This window comes from Gobius niger (assembly GCF_951799975.1).
Source record: "Gobius niger genome assembly, chromosome: 14".
Taxonomy (NCBI): domain Eukaryota; kingdom Metazoa; phylum Chordata; class Actinopteri; order Gobiiformes; family Gobiidae; genus Gobius; species Gobius niger.
Window position 1 is genome coordinate 26,836,744 of NC_136865.1, and position 25,614 is coordinate 26,862,357.

General features: G+C 41.8%; 1 protein-coding gene across 1 annotated transcript; it reads left to right on the plus strand.

The window, feature by feature from the left end:
• Positions 1-944: 944 nt before the first annotated feature.
• Positions 945-25,296, plus strand: LOC306973503 (chitin synthase chs-2-like; the record flags this gene model as incomplete). Its single annotated transcript, XM_079570427.1, has 28 exons — positions 945-957; positions 1,203-1,264; positions 1,309-1,424; positions 1,893-1,998; positions 2,996-3,159; positions 4,358-4,493; positions 4,606-4,794; positions 4,877-5,753; positions 5,838-6,021; positions 6,109-6,204; positions 6,280-6,441; positions 6,537-6,711; positions 6,880-6,981; positions 7,054-7,195; positions 7,577-7,777; positions 9,004-9,119; positions 9,202-9,370; positions 10,968-11,147; positions 13,244-13,516; positions 13,702-13,876; positions 14,389-14,420; positions 14,499-14,563; positions 17,018-17,128; positions 18,144-18,355; positions 19,307-19,400; positions 19,637-19,747; positions 23,207-23,368; positions 25,078-25,296. The coding sequence occupies 28 exons, from the start codon at positions 945-947 to the stop codon at positions 25,294-25,296; spliced, it is 4,644 nt and encodes a 1,547-aa protein (XP_079426553.1).
• Positions 25,297-25,614: the final 318 nt, after the last annotated feature.

Sequence of the window (25,614 nt, forward strand, 5' to 3'; positions counted from 1 at the left end):
TTATCTCAGTGCACAAAGGTGCGTCAATCACACCCTTCCACCGAAACAAAATGGCCGCCTTGTTTATTCAGAAAAGAGCCCTTTGTCCTTCATTCACTGTTGATATGGACTATGGCATATTGTTGGACAGAGACAATGGACCTCTACTCAGATGTACCACTGTCACCTGTGAAATCAATGGCCCTGCGGACATTTTCAACAAGTTGCCTAAATGCTAATGTGGCTAACATGTGGCTAACATGTGGTTCTGGCATGCACTGAAAACTTGCAGCACAAATATCAATGGATTTCTTTGGGAAAGAGAGAATAGTCATTAGGAAGGAAAACTGACGACCAATATCTGCCACCTGAGAAGAAGGTACATTATGTTTTATATTTTCATTTCAGTGGTTTAAAGGGATAGTTTAGGATTTTGGACATAGGGCATTGTCAAAGGAGCTTTCTACAAATCAGATATGGCAACGTTTGGAGGACGACCACATGATTTTGAAGAGGTTTTTAATGCAGGCTACTAGCTACCATAGACATGCACTAGCCTAGCACTAGCCTAGCACTAGCCTAGCACCACTAAACTCTTCAAATATAAGGACTGCATGAATTAAAAATTAAAAAATCTCCAGAAATCAACAACACTCTAAATAACTAGAAAATAAGGCTCCATGTCAAAATCCTGAAATATCCCTTTAAGGTGACTTCTTTAGTTCCAAAAACAGAATTGGTATTGGAACTAGTTGTATATCAAAAATATATATATCAATAGATGTTTGTGTAAGCTCTCAGTGGTACAATAGTTTCCCGAGTAAACAAATATTCTTAAGCCATCATCTGTACTGGGTGGTTATGGTGTTGCAGCTTCAAAATAAACGTGCTTAAGGCAAAAAAAAATATGGTGTGATTAAGGAACAAATCAAAGAAGTTTTCTTATTTAAAATTCACTGCCGATGATGACTCAGCTTGGTAACAGCATGAACAAATAAGTGACATTGTTGAGTTATAAAATGTATTATTATTGGTGTGACACCCAATAATGTTCGGTTGTGAAAGAAATGGTTGTCAAAAATAGAGTGATGTGTCTGGGTGACGCTCCGTATAACACCTACGTACATCACTGAAACTCGTCATTTTTTTCCTTTACAAAGTTCAGTACCACTTAGTACTGAAGAGGGTGTGACATGTCACCAATTATCCACTTTTTGTCTTAGTCCTGCAACACGCTCTGCCCTCTGATGTTCTGGTCAACACCAACAATTATGTCGATGCACAAGTTTGGTCTGACTGCATTTTCTGATGCTGACTCCTTGTTTCCAGGTCGTGTCCGAGGCGTCCAGTGTCGAGTCGGATTATGGCTCTGCGTCCATCCACTGGTCCGAGACCACCAGCTCTCGCTCACTAGCGGAGAACGACAACGCCAGCATTGAGGACGAGTTATGGCCGGGTGTTCCCCACAGGCTGCGAGAGGGAGAAGCGCGAGTGTGAAAGGCAGATGTGCACTTTGTAGCACTAACACATTCATTTAATGTTTATCTTATTAATATTGTGCAAATTATATTTAACATGTTATTTATATTTACGACTTTTTATGCACTTTTCGGCGCCTCAGGGTCCAACTCTACAAAGAAGTATTTGTTATTTAAATGAAGAATGTTTTGTAATGTTATTAGTTTTTCTATGAAAAACACTGACTGACTTGAATCATTATTATGCTTTGGATGAAGTCCAAAAATAAACCAATGCAAGAAAAGAAAAAAGAGGAATCTGTTAAGGACACCCTATTCCCGTAAGGCTTAGTTTAGCTTAAGGAGAGGTGGGTGGAGTAGCCAAAATATTTTCTCAAGTAAGGTTTGGCTTCACTTGATTTAAGTTTTGATTCCTACTGTCGATCTTATGCGCAGCTCAAAGCTCAATGGCACAACCATGTTGGAGATAACACCCACAGTGAAGTCTAATATATCCATCCAGCCTGCACTGGCTCAGGATCAGCAGAGGATCCAGACCACGGCAAGTTGGATGAATATTGCCCGGCATCAAGGGCTCCTGAGGTCCCCCTCCCCTCCACCCTCCAAAACAAATCAAAAGAAAATAAAAAAAACATTTATTTTTTAATTGCCTACAAGTCATGCATGATTCAATACAGTTCAGTAGAGGATTCCAGGCTACTTCCCTTTTGTTCATATTCATGTAGAATTTATGAATCTTTTTTTTTCCAAGAGTTATTACATTCACAAGCTCATTTAACCAAAACTCTGTGCATATGAGGTTTTCCACTCTTTGAGAAGTCTTTAGGCCAAAACAGCCCCATTTCTGAAGACCAGCCAAACAAGATCATATCCCTGTCAGGGACAAGGTTTATCTGATACACCTCTGAGTGAAAGAAGAAGATGCTGGACCAAAATGGTAGAATAATAAGACATTCCCAAAACGACTGCGACAGTGATCCTTCAGCCGATTTACATTTACCACATGGTGGAGACAAGGATAACATGTGTTTAATGAGACTTTGGAGTAATAGAAACGAAGAATCACTTTAAACTGTATGAGCCTATGTCTCATGTTAACTGAGCATTTGTGAATTTGAGAGAGTGTCCGTTCCCATTGCTGCTTTGATATTGTTGTTCTTAGTTCTTTTTCCCACGCTTCTTTGACACTGTCTTATGTAATGGGTACAAGAAGCAACTGGCAAATTTAGCAATACGCTTGTTGCTTGCAAGTTATAAGTTATGTCTAAGAGACAGTGGTTTTCATTTAACAGCTGAGAATTTGACACGGTATCTTTTATAAATTGCCTGAACTGCAAATAGAAACTGGATTGGGACAGATTGAATTTAAATCGCAATTGGTCAAATGATGCTTATACTGTATATATTTTTTTTATTTGAGAGAGAATTTTGATTGAATTTCTCACCACTATACTGTGGCTTGTTGATTTAATAACAGAGACTGTCAACAGTGCGGGTAGGGAGCTGCTGACCTCGACAGGGGATGTTGTCGGCGGTAGAAGGAGTTCTTCGAGGGTCTCCTCAATCCCACCGTCACGTCTTCCGATGAGGAAGCAGAGGCCGGGGACTCAGCGGCAGACTCGCCCATCACCCAGGCTGAAGTCACCGCGGTGGTTAGAAACCTCCTCGGGCAGGGCTCCGGGGTGGTTGAGATTCTTCCTGAGTACCTTAAGTCTCTGGATGTTTAAGGACTGTCTTGGCTGACACGTCTCTGCAGCATCGCGTGGCAGTCGGGGACAATGCTTCTGGATTAGCAGACCGGGGTGGTGATCCCTCTCTTTAGGAAGGGGGATCAGAGGGTGTGTTCCAGGTACAAAATGGATTACGCTCCTCCGCAGGAGCTTGGTAATTTTGCTTTGAAGTAATTATTGTAATTACACGGTGTGGTTGTGTGGAATCTCATAGCTCATGTTTTAAAAGGTCAATGACAATAGAGATATTAATATTTACAAATGAGGGTGTCCTCAACGTTGTAGTTAATTTTGATGATGAAGGAAATATATGACTGTATGTTTTCGACATGACATAATTAATTGTTGTGGGTACGTATTGCATTCTACTAAGTCTGCATTATTCCTTTTTATTATCATTTTTATAATAATAAAAAAAATTATAATAAACCACTAATTGTTGTTTTTGTCCGTCTCTGTCTTAAATGTTGTCTCATTTTCAATTTAATCTATTTTTTTGAACTGTCTTCTCGAGAAACATTTCGGACATCCTTTTCTTCAACCTGACTAAAATGTGATGTTATGAAAATGTTATATGAAACCTTATGGGTTTTCTCCCAAAGAGATACTGTGATTTTCCTGCAGCTCGTGTCAGTGCAGGACAAACAGGTGGAGCTTCACAAACTCAAAGAGGTGTGGCCTAAAACAAGAGGATTGACAAAACCTGTGCATCGCCAATGTGTCCATTTGACACCATCAACAAGACTCATGGAGCAAGACATGGAGGACAAAGACCGAGATTTCCCCAAGTAAGAATTTCCTTGAAACGCATTTACAATTGTTACTCCAAATATATAGTATATGTATTTTATATGAAGACTTTACTATATTTCATTATTATCTTTATCATCATCATTATTTATTTATATAGTTTTTATTCACTTGATTTTAATTAATTTAATCAATTCCCTCTGGTCCTCCAAAATTGAAACCCTTTAACACTTTTCATCACAGACCTTTTAATATAAACCTGGATGAACTGTCTTTCAATTAACATCAGATTAGTTAAACCCATGCTCAACCCTAAAATATTATTCTACAATTCGTTGATGTAAATTATTTAGATATTTCAAATGCTGCTATAAACCACTTATTCAGACATTTTGCCAAACCTGTTTTTGTGTGAAACAGAAGGCCATGGGACACGGCCCGAGAAATGCCCATCATCGAAGATGAAAACACTCCGTGGAAAATGATCAAACTGCTGCGGTTCATCACACTCTGCGCAGTCGGGCTGATCGTGTTTGGACTAGCTCTATGCAGCAAGGTTTTTCTTATTTTTATTGTTTTTTTTGGAGATTTAATTTAATGAAAAACTGAAATTCCCAATTATTATTCATTATAAATAATACCCCCTTTCTTTTCCATTCCCATGTCAGACGGCCTTCCTGCTCCTCATCACGATGTCCAGTGAAGACACAAAGGTGATCCCTGAGCAGCAGAAGCCTGTGTCTCTGCTGTGCATCGCCTGTGCCCTCGTCGCCCCCAGTGTTCTCCTCTTCCTCAAGAGCGTGTGGAAGTCCTGCCTCAAAACCTCTAAGTTCCCAAGATTAGCCACCACTGCCTTGGTTAGCTTGATATTTTTTCTCTTGAATGATATTTTTAGTCTTTTTACAAGAGTTATGGTCATTGATAAATGTGTTTTCACAGGTCCTGTTCTTTGAGTTCATCGCCTCTGGAGGAGCTGCAATCCTCACCATCGTAGCCATGCCGCACCTGGACATTGTGACCAATGTGACCATCCTGAACGGAGTGGCCTTTCTCTCTGCGCTGCTGCAGGTGGTAGCTCATTGCACGGGCAAAGACAGGAGCCGCTTCCTGGCCCCCGCCATCACTGCCATCCTTCTCATCCTGGTGGGCTACGGCCTCTTTGTGTATCTGTACATCCTGAAGGACCTCAGCGATATAAAGACGGCCATATGGGTGGGGCTGGCAGTGGGCGCCTCGCTGCTGGTGTCATTTAACTGGTGGGAAAACTACTTTGGACTGCTCAGTGAACACAGCCGCTCTATTCGTGTCAAAGCTTTGTATTATGACATGAAGAAGTGCCAGAACATACTCAACACATTCTCCAGCCTGCTGCGGATGGCTGTGACCTTCTCAGTGGTAGGAGCTTATGTCCCTCTGTCCAAGATGGACTGGGACATCGTGAGGTCCATTCCAGAGCAACAGACCCGCATCATAGCCATCACAGTGGGTGTGCAGCTGGTCTCCTCTGCTCTGTGCCACTGGTTCTCCTTGGCTGCCTGTAAAATGCATGCTATGCGGCGCTGCTTCCTCCTGCCTCTGTACCTGGCGTCTCTGGCCGTCATGGCGCTGCTGGTGATTCCAGTGATCGTCTACTATCAGGACTACAGGCTCAGCCTCAACGGCACCAGCACCAACTTCACACATTACTGCAATGCAGTGGTGGAGGTGCGAGACGGCAACTTTACCAACGGCGTCTTCCCAGAGCTGGTCTATGATGTCACCCAAACACTCTGCTTCCTGGACATGTCCAAGATCACCGACATCGGCTTTCTCACTGGTACAAACCAGGCTCTTCATGAGGCTGTTTGAGCGTACATTACATCACAGTGAAACATTCAGTGAACATGTCATTCTTCCTCAGGCTACGCCGTGTCCTGGTGGTTGGGCCTGGTGCTGTGCACCATCCACCTGGCGCACCTGAGTCTGCACCGCATACAGAGGACTCAGGACCTGTTTGTCAGAGGGATGTACGAGGGAGGATTTATCGAGCAATCTCTACTGCTTAACACACGCTTCGACATCAAGACCAAAGAAAAGCTCAAGAGGTTGGTGTTGCATTATTAGGAGGTCATTATGAAAATGTGATAATTGTCTGTCAAGGTGAAGTTAATGTTTGCATTCTTTCTTATTAGCTTTAGACCGATTGATAAAGCTATGATCTACCTTTGTGCGACTATGTGGCATGAAACCTATGAGGAGATGATGAACATACTTATCTCTATCTTCAGGTGTGTGCTCAGTATTAAAAACTTTCATTGTACTTTTGTTAGTTTGTTTCTCACAAACGTTGCTGTGTTGTTCAGGCTGGATAGATACAGACCCAGGGGCAACGTGGAGTTCACAGACTTCGTTTTTGAGACGCATATCTACTTTGATGACGCCTTTTTGGACGTTAAAGGAAGTCGGGGGCGTCACCTGAATGAATATGCCAAGAATCTTGTTGAAATCATTGCTGAAGTTTATGGGTAAGTGAGCAAAGTTTCTGCTACACCTCTATTTGACAACCTATTTTATCTTCATGAAATCTTGCTCATGTTTGTAATTGCGTTTTTATTTGCAGCATATTCGCAAACCTCGATGAGGAGATATTCATTAAGCGACAGCAGCTTCCGAAGCAGAAGATCATTCGGACGCCGTACGGGGGTCGGATTGTGGTCACGATGCCACACGGGAACAACATTGTAGTCCACTTCAAGGACAAAGACAAAATTCGACACAAGAAGCGGTGGTCCCAGGTAAAACCATTCAAACAACATTTAAACAAAACATAGCCACACATAACCTGAAGTGTTCCGCAGAGTGGCTTTAAATTTGTTGTAAAACATAACCGCATCTTTGTTCGTAACATGTCAGACTACACTCTAGCTGCTGTGTTTTAGCTGTTATTTCTGCATAATCTACAGGTGATGTATCTTTACTACCTTCTGGGATACAAACTCATGACGAAATACTATGTCCGTTGGAAGAAGGGAGAGGATGAGGAGTCTCTGATGCAAGATATGGAGGTAAACAATATTACGACTGACGGACTGTGGGGTTTCAGCATTATCATGAAGCTGACTGTTTGAATACTGTAGAAAGAGAAGCACAACACCTACCTCCTGGCTTTGGATGGAGACACAGACTTCCAGCCGTGCGCGGTGGTGCTCCTCGCCGACCGGCTGAAAACTTACCCTGGCGTCGGGGCAGTGTGTGGCAGGATTCACCCTACCGGATCAGGTATGCTCCCGCTAGCTTTAGCATGCTGTTGCTAGCCGCGGTTATCAAAAATACATTGGCTGAGGTTAAAACTAACTCAGCGATTGAATTCTTCGGTTTCTTAGCTTCAAAACAGAAGCAGCATGCCCACATTCACTTAGATCTATTTTGTGAAAGTTGTTTGTTTATGGCGGTGAGAGCCAATAATTGAAATCAAAAGATAATTCTGCAGTAAAAGTAATTCTTTGTCATGGTGGTCAAGAACAACGCTAAGGCCATAGCTGGAGTGAAATATGTTGAAATCTTGCATTCTGGGCAAAAGTAAATCATTTTAAAATCAACAGTTTCAGATAGTATTATGCCTGTAGTGTCGAACAGATCATTCACTTGTTTCTCCCTCAGGCCCGGTGGTGTGGTTCCAGAAGTTTGAGTATGCGATCAGTCACTGGCTGCAGAAGGCAACGGAGCACATGATTGGTTGCGTCCTGTGCAGTCCGGGCTGCTTCAGTCTGTTCAGGGCCGAGGCCCTCATGGACGACAACGTCATGAAGAAATACTCCAATAAGTCCGTACAGGCCAGCCAGTACATCCAGTACGACCAGGGTGAGACCCATGTTTTGGTCATATCTTTCACACAGCTCTGATTAACAGAAATCTGCCTGTTGTCCTGATCAGGCAGAGGTGACTTAAACTTGGGAAACTAATTTGACGTTTTCAGACATGACTTGATAAAGTAGACTTGGATTTTGACATTAGACTTGGAAACAAAAATGACTCGAGAATTTGACTTGAGCCCTGAGGCTTGAGGTGACTTAATGATACTCCTCAAATAAGTTTTATTGTTCAACTGCAACAAGCACATATTTAACATTGAGCTGCTTGCGGGGTGGAGCTGGGGCCACTGTCTGATTAAAGGAATAGGCCACCGTTTTTATATACTAAGATATGTTCTTACCTCACTTTAGTCGAGTTAATATATCCCCGTCTGGTCATTGTCCGCGCGCTCTGTCACGCAAACGGAGCACATACGCAGCCTCTCCCATATGTGACATAGCTCCGAAAAAGCTCACGATAGAAGCTACCAAGCTCTTCCACGTGTTCCCTATTTAAATAAAGTTACGTGAAGTGTTTTCATGCGAAGTATATTTACACAGAAATGTAACGTGTCGATTTTATAAGCAAATAAAAAGGGGGACTATATTGTGAGGCGTAATGATACGAGGAGTAAAACGTCCGCGCAGTAACTCCTAAAGGTTATTGACGGAAGTGAGCGGGGGGAAGTCTTTAGGAGTTACTACGCGGACGCTGTGCTCCTCGTATCATTACGCCTCACAATATAGTCCCCCTTTTTATTTGCTTATAAAATCGACACGTTACATTTCTGTGTAAATATACTTCGCATGAAAACACTTCACGTAACTTTATTTAAATAGGGAACACGTGGAAGAGCTTGGTAGCTTCTATCGTGAGCTTTTTCGGAGCTATGTCACATATGGGAGAGGCTGCGTATGTGCTCCGTTTGCGTGACAGAGCGCGCGGACAATGACCAGACGGGGATATATTAACTCGACTAAAGTGAGGTAAGAACATATCTTAGTATATAAAAACGGTGGCCTATTCCTTTAAAGCCTGTTTTTAGGCCTCACATACAGGATATCTCCAATCTACACTTCAGAGCATACTTAGATCTTGGACTTATGTGAACCTGTGAACTTGCAGAATACAAAAGGAATGATATTTTTTCAGCCTCTGCAAATCTGCATCTCTAACATGTTCATTAATGAATGTTCGCTTTCCCTTAAATTGAATTGCTTTTTTGTTTTGTGCAGGGGAGGACCGCTGGCTGTGCACTCTGCTGCTGAAACAGGGCTGGAGAGTGGAGTACAACGCGGCTTCAGATGCCTACACCAACGCTCCTGAGGACTTTAAAGAGCTCTACAACCAGGTTAGAAAGACGTGTCCACAAACACAGTCTAGTCTCCAGCATCAGGTCTGACGCCAACTCTCCTCTGCTCTTGGGTCTGCAGCGGCGGAGGTGGGGTCCCTCTACCATGGCCAACGTTGTGGATCTTCTCGGTTCCACCAACATGATTTCTAAGAGGAACTCATCCATATCCAAACCCTTTATGTTTTATCAACTCTTCGCCATGTTTTCTGCTATTCTTGCCCCTGCCACGATTTGCCTTATGATAGCAGGTAAGGCTAGTTTTTGCGGCTTTAAAAAGTTTATTGAAAAGGATGACCAAGTATTCCTAAGTATTTCCATAGGACAGCCCTAAAGACATTGTCCAACCAAGTCTATCCGTACAAAAAGTTTCCAGGATGAGTTTTGATGTCATCTTTTTTTTCTCTCTCTCTCTCAGATAATTGCCATATTTCCAGACAATATTTTTGATGCTAAGTTGCACCTACAGTATATCTTTTAGAAATGTTTGACCACTTTGTAATTAGGGCCTGAACGACTACTGATTTTTAGAAGTCGACTTTAGAGTCAAGAAAGTCGATGTAGAGTCGACTAGTTGTGTGATGACGTCATCATATTAACAACGGAGGAATAAGTACAATATATTCACGTCCAAATCTGTCATGTAATAATGTAGGCTCACATGTAAGCAGGTTTTACAGGTATGATCTGAGTTAATATACAATAGTGGCTTATTACCATTTCCTAGGTTTTAACTTTATTTTTAGGCAATGCTCAGTGTACCTTACCTTCGCCTCCAGAAACAAACAGATCCGCGTCCTCTCCCCTCTCTCCTGCTCCGTTTGTCTCGCTCTCCTCCTGGCCTCATCTGTACTCCTTTGTACTGTAGGATCATCTTCCTTGTAAATTCAAGGTCTGAAGTAAAAAGCTTTTGGTCCCAGAGTGTTTGCTCGTAGTTGATTCCACGTGAATAAGTCCTCGGGCCGTGGTGCGCACTGACGGTGGAGAGCAATGGCCGCCGGCTACCCTGCTTTTTGACCACAAACGTGGGGGCCGCCATTGCTCCGCCATTGCTCCGCCATTGCTGTAGTACCTCCATATCGCCGCTGGGCTCCCATTGAAAAGCATTGGACTTTAGACATGTTAAAAACTACTTTAAAGCCTGGTTTCAATTGTTTCAACACTAGACTAGGCTAGATATTCCTCCTGAGATAACGCTGGGTTTATCACAATATATGAAACCTGGCTGGTTTTCGCAATATGAATTTTTGAAATCTCGTACTTAATGAGGGTCCGACTGTTAGCATTGGAGCAGCGCGAGCTACACATCACGCAAGGGCCGAGTCTACGGTGAAGATCCCGCCCGTATGTCCTTTTTAGGAACATGCTTCGTCAGAGCTGGGGAGGAGGAGTCTGTAAATCCGCCATAAATTCCCCCACGGCCGTGGTCATTCTGGTAAACGGGGAGGAGTGAGCATAAGACGTCCATTTTTTTTACAGTCTATGGTGGAGAGTCTCGATTTCGGCTGCGCGCAGGGGATTACGCGGGTAATCCCCTGCGCGCAGACACTGTAGACACTAAAAAGTGAACGCTAACCGGTCAAACAAGTAGCCGCTGGTCTGCTATGGTGTAACGCTGTTTATTGTCCCACCGAAACACGGAAAAGGGGTTCCGCCTTGACATTAATGTTGAAATTAGGCAGAGAGAGGGAGTGAGGGAGGGAGAAAGAGATAACACAGGACTAGTCGACTGTAAAAATGAGGGCGGCTCTTACGCAGAAGTCGATTAATCGACTAGTTTGTTTATGGCCTATTTGTAATCTGGTCACCCTCTGAACGCTACAATTTACGATTTTGTTTTCTCTTCAGGAAGTCTTTCTTTCATGTTCAACATTCACTCGAGTTGGGCGCTGGTCCTGGCTGTGATCCCCCCTGCCATCTACCTGGGCCTCTGCTTCAAACTAAAAACAGACCATCAGATCACCATCGCAGCCGTTTTGAGTGTGATCTATGCTTTCCTCATGTTGGTGGTCTCCATGTCTATAATCGGTAAGTCACAGCAAAATAAGCTACTACATTAATATATATATATATATATATATATATATATATATATATATATATATATATATGTGTATATAGTGCCTCTCGTAAGTATTCATACACCTTGAACTTTTGCACATTTTGTCATGTTTACAACCCTAAACATAAAGATTTTATTTTGATTTTTTTACTGAACGTTCCCACACAAGTAACAGACAACTGTTAAGTGAAAGCAAAATGATACATGATTCCGTTATTTTTCAAAAAATAGAAAAGTGAAAAGTGGGGCGTGCATAAGTATTAGTACAGCATTTTCTGAGTGCATTAAATTCCCTTTATAACATTCCTAATGACTCCAGAATGTTCACACCTTGGCCTAACGGTTAAATAGAGGCCACCTGTGTGTAATCTACTCTCAGTATAATTTCAGCTGTTCTTTTAGGCCCTCAAAGCTGTGGTCAGGGTGTATTGGTCACTAAACAGCATCATGAAGGTCAAGGAGCTCACCAGAGAGGTCAGGGATAAAGCTGTGGAGAACTTTAAAGCAGCACTAAGTTATACAAAGATTTCCCAAGATTTAAACATCTCCTGGAGCACTGTTCAATCCATCATTCAGAAATGGAAAGAGTAAAGCACCACTGCCAACTTACCAAGACACGGCTGTTCACGTAAACTAACAAACTGAACAAGGAGAGCACTGGTCAGAAATACAATCAAGTGCCCCAAGATAACTCTGGAGGAGCTGTGAAGTCCTGCCGCTGAGCTGGGGGAATCTGTACATGGGACAACTATAAGTCGTATCTACACAAATCTGGCCTTCATTAACGAGTGGAAGAAGAAAAACATTATTGAAAGGAGGCCATAAGAAATCCCGTTTGAAGTTTGCTAGAAGTCCTATGGAGGACACAGCTCCATGTGGAAGAAGGAGCTTTGGTCAGATGAGAGAAAAATGTAACTTTTTGGCCCAAATGCAAAACGTTATGTATGGAGCAAACCTGACACTGCTCATCGTCCTGAGTGCACCATCCCCAGTGTCAAATATACGGGGGGGAGCATCATGCTGTGGGGCTGCTTTTCCTCAGCGGGGACTGGGGAGACTGTAAGAATAGTTGGGAAGATGGATGGAGCCAAATACAGAGACATTTTGGAGGAAAACCTTCTGGAGTCAGCAAGAGAACTGAGGCTGAGGTGGAGATTCACCTTCCAGCAGGACAATGACCCTAAACACAAAGCTAAATCTACAATGGAATGGTTCAATAAAAACATATTAATGTGTTAGAATGGCCCAGTCAATGTCCTGACCTAAATCCTATTAAAAATCTGTGGGAAGGTCTGAAAACTGCTGTTCACAAACGCTCTCCTTCTAATGTGACAGAGCTTGAGTTGTTTGTGCAAATCTTGTAGAATCAAACCCCAAAAGACTTTCTGCTGTTATTACAGCAAAAGGGGGTTCCACAAAGTATTCATGCATGCTGTATGAATACTTATGCAAGGCCCACTTTTCACTTTTCTATTTTTTGAAAAATAGATGTATCATTTTGCTTTCACTTCACAGTTGTCTGTTACTTGTGTGTGAACGTTCAGTAAAACAATAAAAATAAAATCTTTATGTTTAGGGTTGTAAACATGACAAAGTGTGCAAAAGTTCAAGGTGTATGAATACTTTCGAGAGGCACTGTATATATATATATATATATATATATATATATATATATATATATATATATATATATATATATATATATATATTAGGGCTGTCAAAATTAATCGCATTAATTGAAAACATAATTAATCGCATTATATGATTTGACCAAACACACACCTGAGCACACACATGACCTGAAAGACAAAGCACTTGTATTAACTACATATTGTAAGCCAGGAGTCTCCAATCTTTTCACACTATGAAGTGCTTTTATGAACCAAAAGCAACAAAGAGCTACTCATGCATCAAAAAGGCTTGTGTAATTATCCTATTTCAACAAAAAAATTAATTTATTTAGTTAAGTTTTGTTAAGTGGGCGGGGCAAAATAAGGTGAATAGGGAATATTTTTTAATGAACTGCTAAAATACAGTATGTGTTGTTTTCCCTTGATTTTAGGTGCAATGGTAATCGACCAAACCATCTTGACCCCCGGCAGCATATTTGTCATCGGGATGGCTGTCATTTACTTCGTCACTGCGCTGTTGCACCCTCAGGAGTTCCACCTGATCTTCTATGGCTTGCTATTCATCATCTGCATCCCCAGCTCGTACCTGCTGCTCACCATCTACTCCATGGTGAATCTGAACAACGTGTCGTGGGGCACGAGAGAAAATAAACCTGCCCCGGGAGCGGCTGCACCTGCCGCCCCCAAGACCACCAAAGAGAAAGGTATAACAATGAACAAATATTATTCAAAATGAAGAGTTAAAATGTCTTCTCAACAAGGGCTTCACCTTTTACTTATGTACAACAACAATCTCATTTCAAGTACATTTTGAGTGCCAGTCAGAAAAATCAAGACACAGGTTAAAAGGAGTAAAGTATTGTGCAAATCAAATTGATTGTGTTTGCAGCTAAGAGTGCCTTTCAGCGCTGGTTCTCGTGGGCCAAATGCTGTAAAAAGTCCGGTCAGAGTCAGGAGAAGGCGCTGGTCCCACAGGAGCCCGAGCCTCAGGTGACCGAGCCCGAGCCTCAGATGACTGAGCCCGGACCCCAGAACACCATCGTCGACGACGGCGATGACACCAGGTGAGCGCCGACACAGAACAAAAAGAACAGTTTGAGTTTCTGCCATTTGTTTTTATTATTCAAAGAGTAATTGACAGTCTGTGATCACATACGCTCGCACTATCTGCCACTTAACAAACGACGATCAGAAAGAGCTTCTTTAGGTTGATTTAACTAGAGCCAGTGTGAAAACTAACAATATACTAAAGGAGGACCAAACAAACTTGTGCCATTACTATTTTATTATTTTTTTCTTTTGATTTCACGCATAAATTTAGTTAAGTACACATAAACTCCTCTTTTTCCTCACTCTCGTCTTTAACATGAAAGTAAAAAATAAGCAGACACACTTTCTATAATCCCTCCCTTTGCTGATCACAGCAACCAATCAGAATCCCCGGTGCCATAACTTTGACCAATGAGCTTTGAAACGTCTCTCTCTCTCTCACTCCTCATTTTGCAAACTTTAACATTATTTTTTCCCCTGATGTTAGATTTCATGTTTCACCAAATTTCGTTTGATTTTCTTTCAGAGAGGAGCTGGTTTATGACTTCCCTTATCAATGTAAGTCTTTGCTTCTGTTTTGTAATGAATCTGACACACTGGCATTTAACGTCACCTAAAACCATTTTTTCGATGCAGGCTGGGTGTCGGAGCTGCAGGGACTGTCCACAGACATGAAACTAGAAGAGGATTCACTTGACAAGGTGTGGCCACAAACCAAAAGGCTGATGGTTCAATTAACGCCATTGATGTTGAGTCCTTGACTGTGCTAGTGTGTAATTAGGGTGGCTCAGAGGCTTTATAGTTACATACTTATCTAGCATTATTATTATTACTAGCTGAGACCCGGCCTTCGGCCGGGCCTCGCTAGTCTCCACATTTGATATTCTGAGATTGTGAGTGATTACAAAGAAATGTCCAACCCGTCACACAGTTCAGCTGTAGACCAGTGGTTCCCAACCCAGTCCAAAAACTATGGCCACTACAAATGTGTAAAAGAATGAAGGCTAAGAAAAATTTCAAACAAACTGCAACTGGAGTGTTTGATGCACCCGTACTCCTTTCTTATAAACAACAACGACAATATGTTCGCTAAACTCGGGGAACAGGATTCAAGAGACAGTGGGATAATTATGGATAAATATTAGGGGTTCAGCTCTAACGGTTTGGTTCACGGTGCAGGACCCGTGGTTTGGTGCATCACGGTAGTGTACAATAAAAAAAATAATAAGTTGGTGTTGAACTGAAATAGCCTAATGATCGTTGTTAGACAGTATTTATAACCTTACAATAAAATTGGCAATGCTTTCAAAGCTGCTTTAGAATAAAATGTACCTCTGGGCTCACAATACGTGAAAGCAAAATAGAAAACAAATGGTACAGCAGCAAAGTAAAAAAAAAAGAAAAAAAACTACGCAGTGCAGGCCATGCGCTGTTAAGGAGTAGTTTCATTTTCGCTTTTACTCAGACGGAGGATAAACCAGTCGGAGCAGCGCGTGTGATTAGAGGCTCGTGTTTGAGCAGGTTTTGGGCACGCACGCACACACATACACACACGCACACACACGCACACACACGCACACATCGCCCTGTTTGGATGCGCGCGCACACATACATACATACACGCACGCACACACACGCGCGCACACACACACATCGCCCTGTTTGGATGCGTGCACACGCACGGCAGTCAGATCTCGTGCACTCGCGTTTTTGTGACAGCGGGTTGTCCTCGGACAGCAGCACCGCGGTCCATATGGACCCGTTGTCAATGCCCGCGGCCGGTGGGACCGTCACGTGGGGGCCGGCCGCGGATGTAATAATAATAATAATAATAATGCATTATAGCGCTTTTCCAGACGCTCAAAGTCGCCTAACAATTTGGTGCATTATTCATGGACAGGCAACCAGTCTGCGCACATCAGCCCCCAACACCAACCACGCACACACTCAGTACTGTCGCCAGGCTTCCTGGTGTTCCCAAACGGTCTCCCATCCCAGTCCTAACCAGGCCCTTCCCTGCTTAGCTTCCGAGGAACGGTCTCCCATCCCAGTTCTAACCAGGCACTTCCCTGCTTAGCTTCAAAGTCGGTATGGGAAATAAACATGGCGGCGCCCAGGCGGCGGCCATTGAGATTGCGTTTTCTATAATAGACTAGCTGAGACCCGGCCTTCGGCCGGGCCTCGCTAGTCTCCACATTTGATAATCTGAGATTATGAGTGATTACAAAGAAATGTCCAACCCATCACACAGTTCAGCTGTAGACCAGTGGTTCCCAACCCATTCCAAAAACTATGGCCAATACAAATGTGTAAAATAATGAATGCTAAAAATAATTTCAAACAAACAGCAATTGGAGTGTTTGATGCACCCGCACTCCTTTCTTATTAACTACAACGACAATATTTTCGCTAAACTCGGGGAATAGAAATCAAGAGACAGTGGAATAATTATGGATAAATATTAGGGGTTCAGCTCTAGAGGTTCGGTTCACGGTGCAGGACCCGTGGTTTGGTGCATCACGGTAGTGTACAATCAAAAAAATAATAAGTAGGTTTTGAAATGAAATAGCCTAATGATCGTTGTTAGACAGTATTCATAACCTTACAATAAAATTGGCAATGCTTTCAAAGCTGCTTTAGAATAAAATGTACCTCTGGGCTCACAATACGTGAAAGCAAAATAGAAAACAAATGGTACAGCAGCAACGTAAAAAAAAAGAAAAAAACTACGCAGTGCAGGCCATGCGCTCGTTAAGTGGTAGTTTCATTTTCGCTTTTACTCACACGGAGGATAAATCACTCGGAGCAGCGCGTTTGATTAGAGGCTCGTGTTTGAGCAGGTTTTGGGCAATGTTTTGCGTGTACTTTTTTTTGGAGACAAAGCTTTGGAGACGGTCAGCACCAACCACGCACAAACTCACTACTGTCGCCAGGCTTCCTGGTGTTCCCAAACGGTCTCCCATCCCAGTCCTAACCAGGCCCGTCCCTGCTTAGCTTCAAAGTCGGTATGGGAAATAAACATGGCGGCGCCCAGGCGGCGGCCATTGAGATTGCGGTTTCTATTATAGATTGTTATTATTATAATAATTATTATTATTATATGCACGACTTGAAAATGAAAACACATTTCAACAAAATGATAACTTGTCTTACAGGAAGAGGAGGACTTCTTTATTGAACTAAAGGAGAAATACCTGGAACCTCTGCGGATACCCGCGGCCAAACAGGAGGAAGCCAAAGAGTCACTGAAAGGGCTGAGAAACAAGGTAAGGATTAGATCAGCGTTAATTTCGTCATCATTTTAGTGACAGTAAAATGAGACTAAAACTAAATGAAAAGTTGTTTTTGAGACTAATATGTCCATGTGTTTTGTATATGACTGAAATAAAAATGAATAGAAGAGGCTAAAATCTGCCAATGACAGTTTGAAAGAGACTCATATGATTTCAATTCACACAGGTCTGTGCTTTGTCCATGTGAAAGAACAAACATGAAGCTGAGAACATTTTGAAATAATGACTGATGATGACTAAATGTTCCCTAGAATTAAAGGACATTAAACAAAAATTATCACACTGGATTAGATAGAATTGGATGAATGACACATACATTTTAACGTCTTTCTTTTGGTGCGTAATCAAATACACTTTACTTGAGCGTTCAACTATAAAATGCTCTGTTTCAAGTAGATATGTAACAAACCTCTCGTTTCCGACAGAAAAAGATCGCAAAACTCTTATCACTTTCTGTTCCAAAGTCATGTGTGAAAGTCGGCGATGTTACAGATGGACATGGGTCTCTTAGGGTTTAAAATTGTGGAAGGAGCTTGTTTTGCTGCCTGAAGCTCGCTCAGACAAATGAGCAGAGCCGGTTTTGTCTTTATGGATTACAGTTCTGATCATTCCAGTGCTTCTACGAACGCTGGTAATTATGAACTAGGTCCGGCCTCCTCTGTACACAAATGTTGTTGTGTAACATCTATTACGTGCTGTGGGTAAGGGCGGGGTTTCCCTATCAAAATGGGCAGGCAGGTGTGGCTACAAAAACAAGAAAAGTCAGACGTAGTATGAAAATAAAAATGTTTTATTTAACAATCAATAAACTAGATCACCCAAAACACAAACTTCAGCCTGAGTGAATGTGGAATTGTTCAAACAATAATACAGCACAAAACAACCAAAGTATCCACAAACACATTAGTATAATAAGGAAAACACTACAGGAGCATGAAGTCTAAAAATCTGAAATCAGTGTTGAACTACTTCTTCGATCTTCTCCCAGATAAACTTCGCCTTCTTCATGGTAAACGCCCTGTGGTTGGTGGCCACTTTCACTCTGCAGACCTTCGACGTCTCCATCTCCATCGAGCTGCCGAAAGTGAGTGTGGAGCTGGAGGACCTTGGAGTTGTGAAAATCGACCCCATCGGCTTCATGTTCATCTTCGGATTCGCCACCACGGTTTTGATCCAGTTCGTGGCGATGATTTTCCACAGGTCAGCACTTGCAATGAGTCAGAAATGCAAACATTTTGCCCAAAGTACTTAAAGGGGCTAGATGCAAGTTAGCCATTTTATACTCACTACTGCCACCTCAGGCCATATGTGTAACTGCACCTTCTATATTAAGCTTGTGCATGACGGCACTTCGGACCCGAAGTGACACCTTTTTGAGTGACAGTGCAGGATTTTAGAGGCAGTTGTGGTGAACAGGTCTAGGCTCATTTTACACATTAAGACATGAATGGAACATGTAGGGGGAGGAAACATTTTTAAACTCTGTATAGTCCCTTTAAATAAATGTAACCTTTCAGCTGCAAAAACACACACAATTGTGCCTAAATTCCCGATCTGTCAGTGGCACTTGACAGTACATCTGTACAGCGCCACCTACAGTTCATAGAGTGTGCATTATAAGGCTTTTAAAATAAACAAAATAATCTTTTACTTTCTAGAAATCTAGTTATGTATGTCTTTCAAATGTAGTGAAATAAAAGTAGAAAGTTCTCTCAAGTGAAGTACAGATCCTCAAAAACTCTACTTAAGTAAATTTACTTTGTTACCAACCACCTCAGCAATAGAGCTTTTTAACAAACGCTGGAAAAGCCCTTTGTTGGGTGAGAGGCGTGAGGTGGTGCTCAGAGGGGCACACATTAGCTGCTTAATGGCTAATATGCCTGGATGACTAAAAGATGGTGGAGGGAGATAGCGCTCATTTGTACACTCGGCGGTCTGGGTGGAGACCATGGAAAGGTACTGACGGTGGGGGAAAAAATCACAGGAATGAATAGTGACAGTGCAGGAATTTAGAGGCAGTTGTGGTGAACAGGCCTAGGCTCATTTTACACATTAGGACATGGCTGGAACATGTAGAGGGAGGAAAATACAAATTTTTTAAACACCCTATAGTCCCTTTAGAGTAATCTCGTGATGTTAACCTCTTTTTAGATTGAACACTCTGATCCATTACGTGGCCTTCTTGAACACGGAGCCAAAGGCGGTGTCGAAAACTGACGACCAGTATCTGCCACATAAGAAGAAGGTACAATATGTTTTATATTTTCATTTCAGTGGTTTAAATTGTGTCATCTGTTAATACACTTAATACCCCAGTATTCAAGAAAAGGGTGTGACATGTCACCAAGCACATGAAACATACAATTATCCACTTTTTGTCCTAGTACTGCAACACGCCTCCAATGTTCTGGAAAACAACAATTATGTCGATGCACAAGTTTGGTCTAACTGCATTTTCTGACATTGACTTGCCGCTTCCAGGTCGTGTCCGAGGCGTCCAGTGTCGAGTCGGACTCTGACTCTGCGTCGATCCACTGGTCCGAGACCACCAGCTCTCGCTCACCAGCTCCGAACGACAACGCCAGCATCGAGGTCAGCGAGGACGAGGACGAGTTATGGCCGGGTGTTCCCCACAGGTGGCCGGAGAGAGAGGCGCGAGTGTGAAAGGCAGACGTGGACTTTGTAGCACTTTAACACATTCATTTAATGTTTATTTTATCAATATTGTGTGAATTATAATTTATGTTTCCGACTGTTTGATTTTTAAGCTTTTCGGTGCCTCGGAGTCCAACTCTACAAAGGAAGTATTTGTTATTTAAATGAAGAATGTTATTTTCCGTTATTAGGTTTTCAATTAAATGCACTAGAACAAGTGAGTGAAACCGGGAAAGGGGAGAAATGGCAATATTAACATGTACAAGTATGTTTTGAAATCTGTTTGAGCTTTTGTGGAAATATGTAATAAAGATGTGTCATAAAAAACACTGGGTGTGTCTTCAATCATTCGTATGCTTTGATGAGGTCGAAAAATAAGATACATGTTCATTAAAGAAATTAGGTGACTTAAGCAAATGAATCAGGGAATCCCAACCAAGCAGAGGTGGGTGGAGTAGCCAAAATATTTGCTCAAGTAAGGTCTGGTTTCACTTGATTTAAGTTTTGATTCCTACTGTCGATCTTATGTGCAAAAACGCTTGCTTATAAAATGTGATACAGAAATAAAGTCGATTAGATTATTTTACTCAAGTACACCGCGTTCCAAATTATTATGCAAATGACATTTTTCTCAGATTTTCTAAACATGACTCCGCCCCCTCCTTACTGACGTCACAGCCTTGTTGGGACATTGTAGCCATTCACCAACCATCCACTACTCAGTTGATTTGACCATCCAGGGTTACACGGCCTCATCAGTGAACAAGACTGTTTGAAAATGAGTTTTCATTCATTTTCTGAGCCACTGTAGCCGTTTCTGTTCATGAGCTTCAATTAATTAGGGGAGGCCTGATAGAAGGTTTATAATAATAATAATAATGCATCGGTTTTATATAGCGCTTTTCTGGACACTCAAAGACGCTTTACATTGCACTATTCGTTCACTCCATACTCGGTGGTGGTAAGCTACTATTGTAGCCACAGCTGCCCTGGGGTAGACTGACGGAAGCGAGGCAACCAGTCTGCGCCATCGGCCCCTCCGACCACCACCACACACTCACTCACGCATTACATTCGCTAGGCTTCCTGGTGTTACCAAACGGTCTCCCATCCAAGTACCGACCAGGCCCTTCCCTGCTTAGCTTCCAAGGTCTGACGGGATTGGGCATCGCATAGGCGGTATGCACAACTTCAGCCTCTGGAGGGTCCTACACCTTGATGTTCGGGAGACTCCAGAGGCACCAGCGGCTTCAAATACCTGTATGCTGCTTTGTAGCATCTGTTCTAATAATCTGATGTATTTGTCTGGCAGAAACCGTCCTTATTGTGCCTTTATCTGCACAAACCCGAGTGTGCTCTGAATCATCCACAAATCTCTTATCAGTATGATGATTACGCTTAATCTTTCATGAAATATCAAAAGTTTTCATACCTAGACCAAGGCATTCAACTATTTCACGCTTTTCATCAGCAGAGAGATCCTTTTTCTTTCCCATATTGCTTGAAAATGTTGGTCTGCTTAATAAAGTGGAAAATCTTTTTCAGTAGTTTTTTTTATGTACTCTCGCCTGGCTTAATCAATCAGCAACCTCTCCATATTAAAATTACTATAAAAACAACATACGTTGTCCAAATTGCTAATGTGAACCATCATTGGAATCAGGACAAAAAGTAGCATCTATGTAAATTCAGAAGCACATTTTGACAAAAACATGTAAAAAGGTTCTGCAGTTCTAAAATTAATAAAAATATAGCTTTTTTATATATCGAAAATTACACATAAACTGAAATGTCTTTCCTGAAAATATACTTCATAGCACACACTCCAAATTGAGTACAGTTGTAACCTTACTGGTACTCAGAATGTGTGCACAATTTCAGAAGTGTAGGTCCAAGTATGTTGGCTTTGTAAACTTTTACATTTTTTGGTGCTATATCTTATTAGCATTGTGCACACATACCTCTCCAAAGTGCCAAATGTTATAAAAGCAAAAATATTTTAACGAATTTGTCAAACAAAGTGCAGCAGTAACAATTAACCTCCCAAAAATGGACTAAATCAAAGCAAAATGAAGTGGGTATTTTTTTTTTTCCATATTTATCTCAGTGCACAAAGGTGCGTCAATCACACCCTTCCCCCGAAACAAAATGGCCACCTTGTTTATTCAGAAAAGAGCCCTTTGCCCTTCATTCACTGTTGATATGGACTATGGCATATTGTTGGACAGAGACAATGGACCTCTACTCAGATGTACCACTGTCACCTGTGAAATCAATGGCCCTGCGGACATTTTAGACAAGTTTGTGCCTAAATGCTAATGTGGCTAACATGTGGCTAACATGTGGTTCTGGCATGCATGAACACTTGCAGCACAAATATCAATGGATTTCTTTGGGAAAGAGAGAATAGTCATTAGGAAGGAAAACTGACGACCAATATCTGCCACCTGAGAAGAATGTACAATATGTTTTATATTTTCATTTCAGTGGTTTAAAGGGATAGTTTAGGATTTTGGACATAGGGCATTGTCAAAGGAGCTTTCTACAAATCAGATATGGCAACGTTTGGAGGACGACCACATGATTTTGAAGAGGTTTTTAATGCAGGCTACTAGCTACCATAGACATGCACTAGCCTAGCACTAGCCTAGCACCACTAAACCCTTCAAATATAAGGACTGCATGAATTAAAAATTAAAAAATCTCCAGAAATCAACAACACTCTAAATAACTAGGAAATAAGGCTCCATGTCAAAATCCTGAAATATCCCTTTAAGGTGACTTCTTTAGTTCCAAAAACAGAATTGGTATTGGAACTAGTTGTATATCAAAAATATATATATCAATAGATGTTTGTGTAAGCTCTCAGTGGTACAATAGTTTCCCGAGTAAACAAATATTCTTAAGCCATCATCTGTACTGGGTGGTTATGGTGTTGCAGCTTCAAAATAAACGTGCTTAAGGCAAAAAAAATATGGTGTGATTAAGGAACAAATCAAATAAGTTTTCTTATTTAAAATTCACTGCCGATGATGACTCAGCTTGGTAACAGCATGAACAAATAAGTGACATTGTTGAGTTATAAAATGTATTATTATTGGTGTGACACCCAATAATGTTCGGTTGTGAAAGAAATGGTTGTCAAAAATAGAGTGATGTGTCTGGGTGACGCTCCGTATAACACCTACGTACATCACTGAAACTCGTCATTTTTTTCCTTTACAAAGTTCAGTACCACTTAGTACTGAAGAGGGTGTGACATGTCACCAATTATCCACTTTTTGTCTTAGTCCTGCAACACGCTCTGCCCTCTGATGTTCTGGTCAACACCAACAATTATGTCGATGCACAAGTTTGGTCTGACTGCATTTTCTGATGCTGACTCCTTGTTTCCAGGTCGTGTCCGAGGCGTCCAGTGTCGAGTCGGATTATGGCTCTGCGTCCATCCACTGGTCCGAGACCACCAGCTCTCGCTCACTAGCGGAGAACGACAACGCCAGCATTGAGGACGAGTTATGGCCGGGTGTTCCCCACAGGCTGCGAGAGGGAGAAGCGCGAGTGTGAAAGGCAGATGTGGACTTTGTAGCACTAACACATTCATTTAATGTTTATTTTATTAATATTGTGCAAATTATATTTGACATGTTATTTATATTTACGACTTTTTATGCACTTTTCGGCGCCTCAGGGTCCAACTCTACAAAAGAAGTATTTGTTATTTAAATGAAGAATGTTTTGTAATGTTATTAGTTTTTCCATGAAAAACACTGACTGACTTGAATCATTCTTATGCTTTGGATGAAGTCCAAAAATAAACCAATGCAAGAAAAGAAAAAAGAGGAATCTGTTAAGGACACCCTGTTCCCTTAAGGCTTAGTTTAGCTTAAGTCTTAAGCTAAATTAATCCCACCCAAGCAGAGGTGGGTGGAGTAGCCAAAATATTTGCTCAAGTAAGGTTTGGCTTCACTTGATTTAAGTTTCGATTCCTACTGTCGATCTTATGCGCAGCACTTTGGAAACACTTGTTTATAAAATGTGCTACAGAAAAAAAGGGCATTGGATTATTTGGCTCAAGTAGAAGCAAAAATTGCCACGCATACATGCACACTTGAGGAGACACGTGCCTTCTAACTTAGAACTCAAAGCTCAATGGCACAACCATGTTGGAGATAACACCCAGATAGTGAAGTCTAATATATCCATCCAGCCTGCACTGGCTCAGGATCTGCAGAGGATCCAGACCACGGCAAGTTGGATGAATATTGCCCGGCATCAAGGGCTCCAAAATCTTTTTTAATTGCCTGCAAGTCATGCATGATTCAATACAAACTTCGTAACGTTCATTGTATCTACTTGTATTCTAGTATCACTTTTTAGGTTAGTTTTGCCAGAAGATCTTTAACATCTCTAACCTTAGTGTCTGGCAAAACGAACCTAAAAAATGATTCAATACAGTTCAGTAGAGGATTCCAGGTTACTTCCCTTTAGATCATATTCATGTAGAATTTATGAATCTTATTTTTTCCAAGAGTTATTACATTCACAAGCTCATCTAACCAAAGCTCGGTGCGGATGAGGTTTTCCACTCTTTGAGAAGTCTTTTGGCCAAAACAGACCCATTTCTGAAGACCAGCCAAACAAGATCATATCCCTGTCAGGGACAAGGTTTATCTGATACACCTCTGAGTGAAAGAAGAAGATGCTGGACCAAAATGGTAGAATAAGACATTCCCAAAACGACTGCGACAGTGATCCTTCAGCTGATTTACATTTATCACATGGTGGAGATAAGGATAACATGTGTTTAATGAGACTTTGGAGTAATAGAAACGAAGAATCACTTTAAACTGTATGAGCCTATGTCTGATGTTAACTGAGCATTTGTGAATTTGAGAGAGTGTCCGTTCCCATTGCTGCTTTGATATTGTTTTTCTTAGTTCCTTTTCCCACGCTTCTTTGACACTGTCTTATGTAATGGGTACAAGAAGCAACTGGCAAATTTAGCAATATGCTTGTTGCTTGCAAGTTATAAGTTATGTCTAAGAGACGGTGGTTTTCATTTAACAGCTGAGAATTTGACAAGGTATCTTTTATAAATTGCCTGAACTGCAAATAGAAACTGGATTGGGACTGATTGAATTTAAATCGCAATTGGTCAAATGATGCTTATGTGTTTTTTTTATTTGAGAGATGATTTTGATTGAATTTCTCACCACTATACTGTGGCTTGTTGATTTAATAACAGAGACTGTCAACAGTGCGGGTAGGGAGCTGCTGACCTCGACTGGGGATGTTGTCGGCGGTGGAAGGAGTTCTTCGAGGGTCTCCTCAATCCCACCGTCACGTTTTCCGATGAGGAAGCAGAGGCCGGGGACTCAGCGGCAGACTCGCCCATCACCCAGGCTGAAGTGGTTAGAAACCTCCTCGGGCAGGGCTCCGGGGTGGATGAGATTCGTCCTGAGTACCTTAAGTCTCTGGCTGTTTAAGGACTGTCTTGGCTGACACGTCTCTGCAGCATCGCGTGGCAGTCGGGGACAATGCCTCTGGATTAGCAGACCGGGGTGGTGATCCCTCTCTTTAGGAAGGGGGATCAGAGGGTGTGCTCCAGGTACAAAATGGATTACGCTCCTCCGCAGGAGCTCGGTAATTATTGTAATTACACGGTGTGGTTGTGTGGAATCTCATAGCTCATGTTTTAAAAGGTCAATGACAATAGAGATATTAATATTTACAAATGATGATGTCCTCAACGTTGTAGTTAATTTTGATGATGAAGGAAATATATGACTGTATGTTTTCGACAT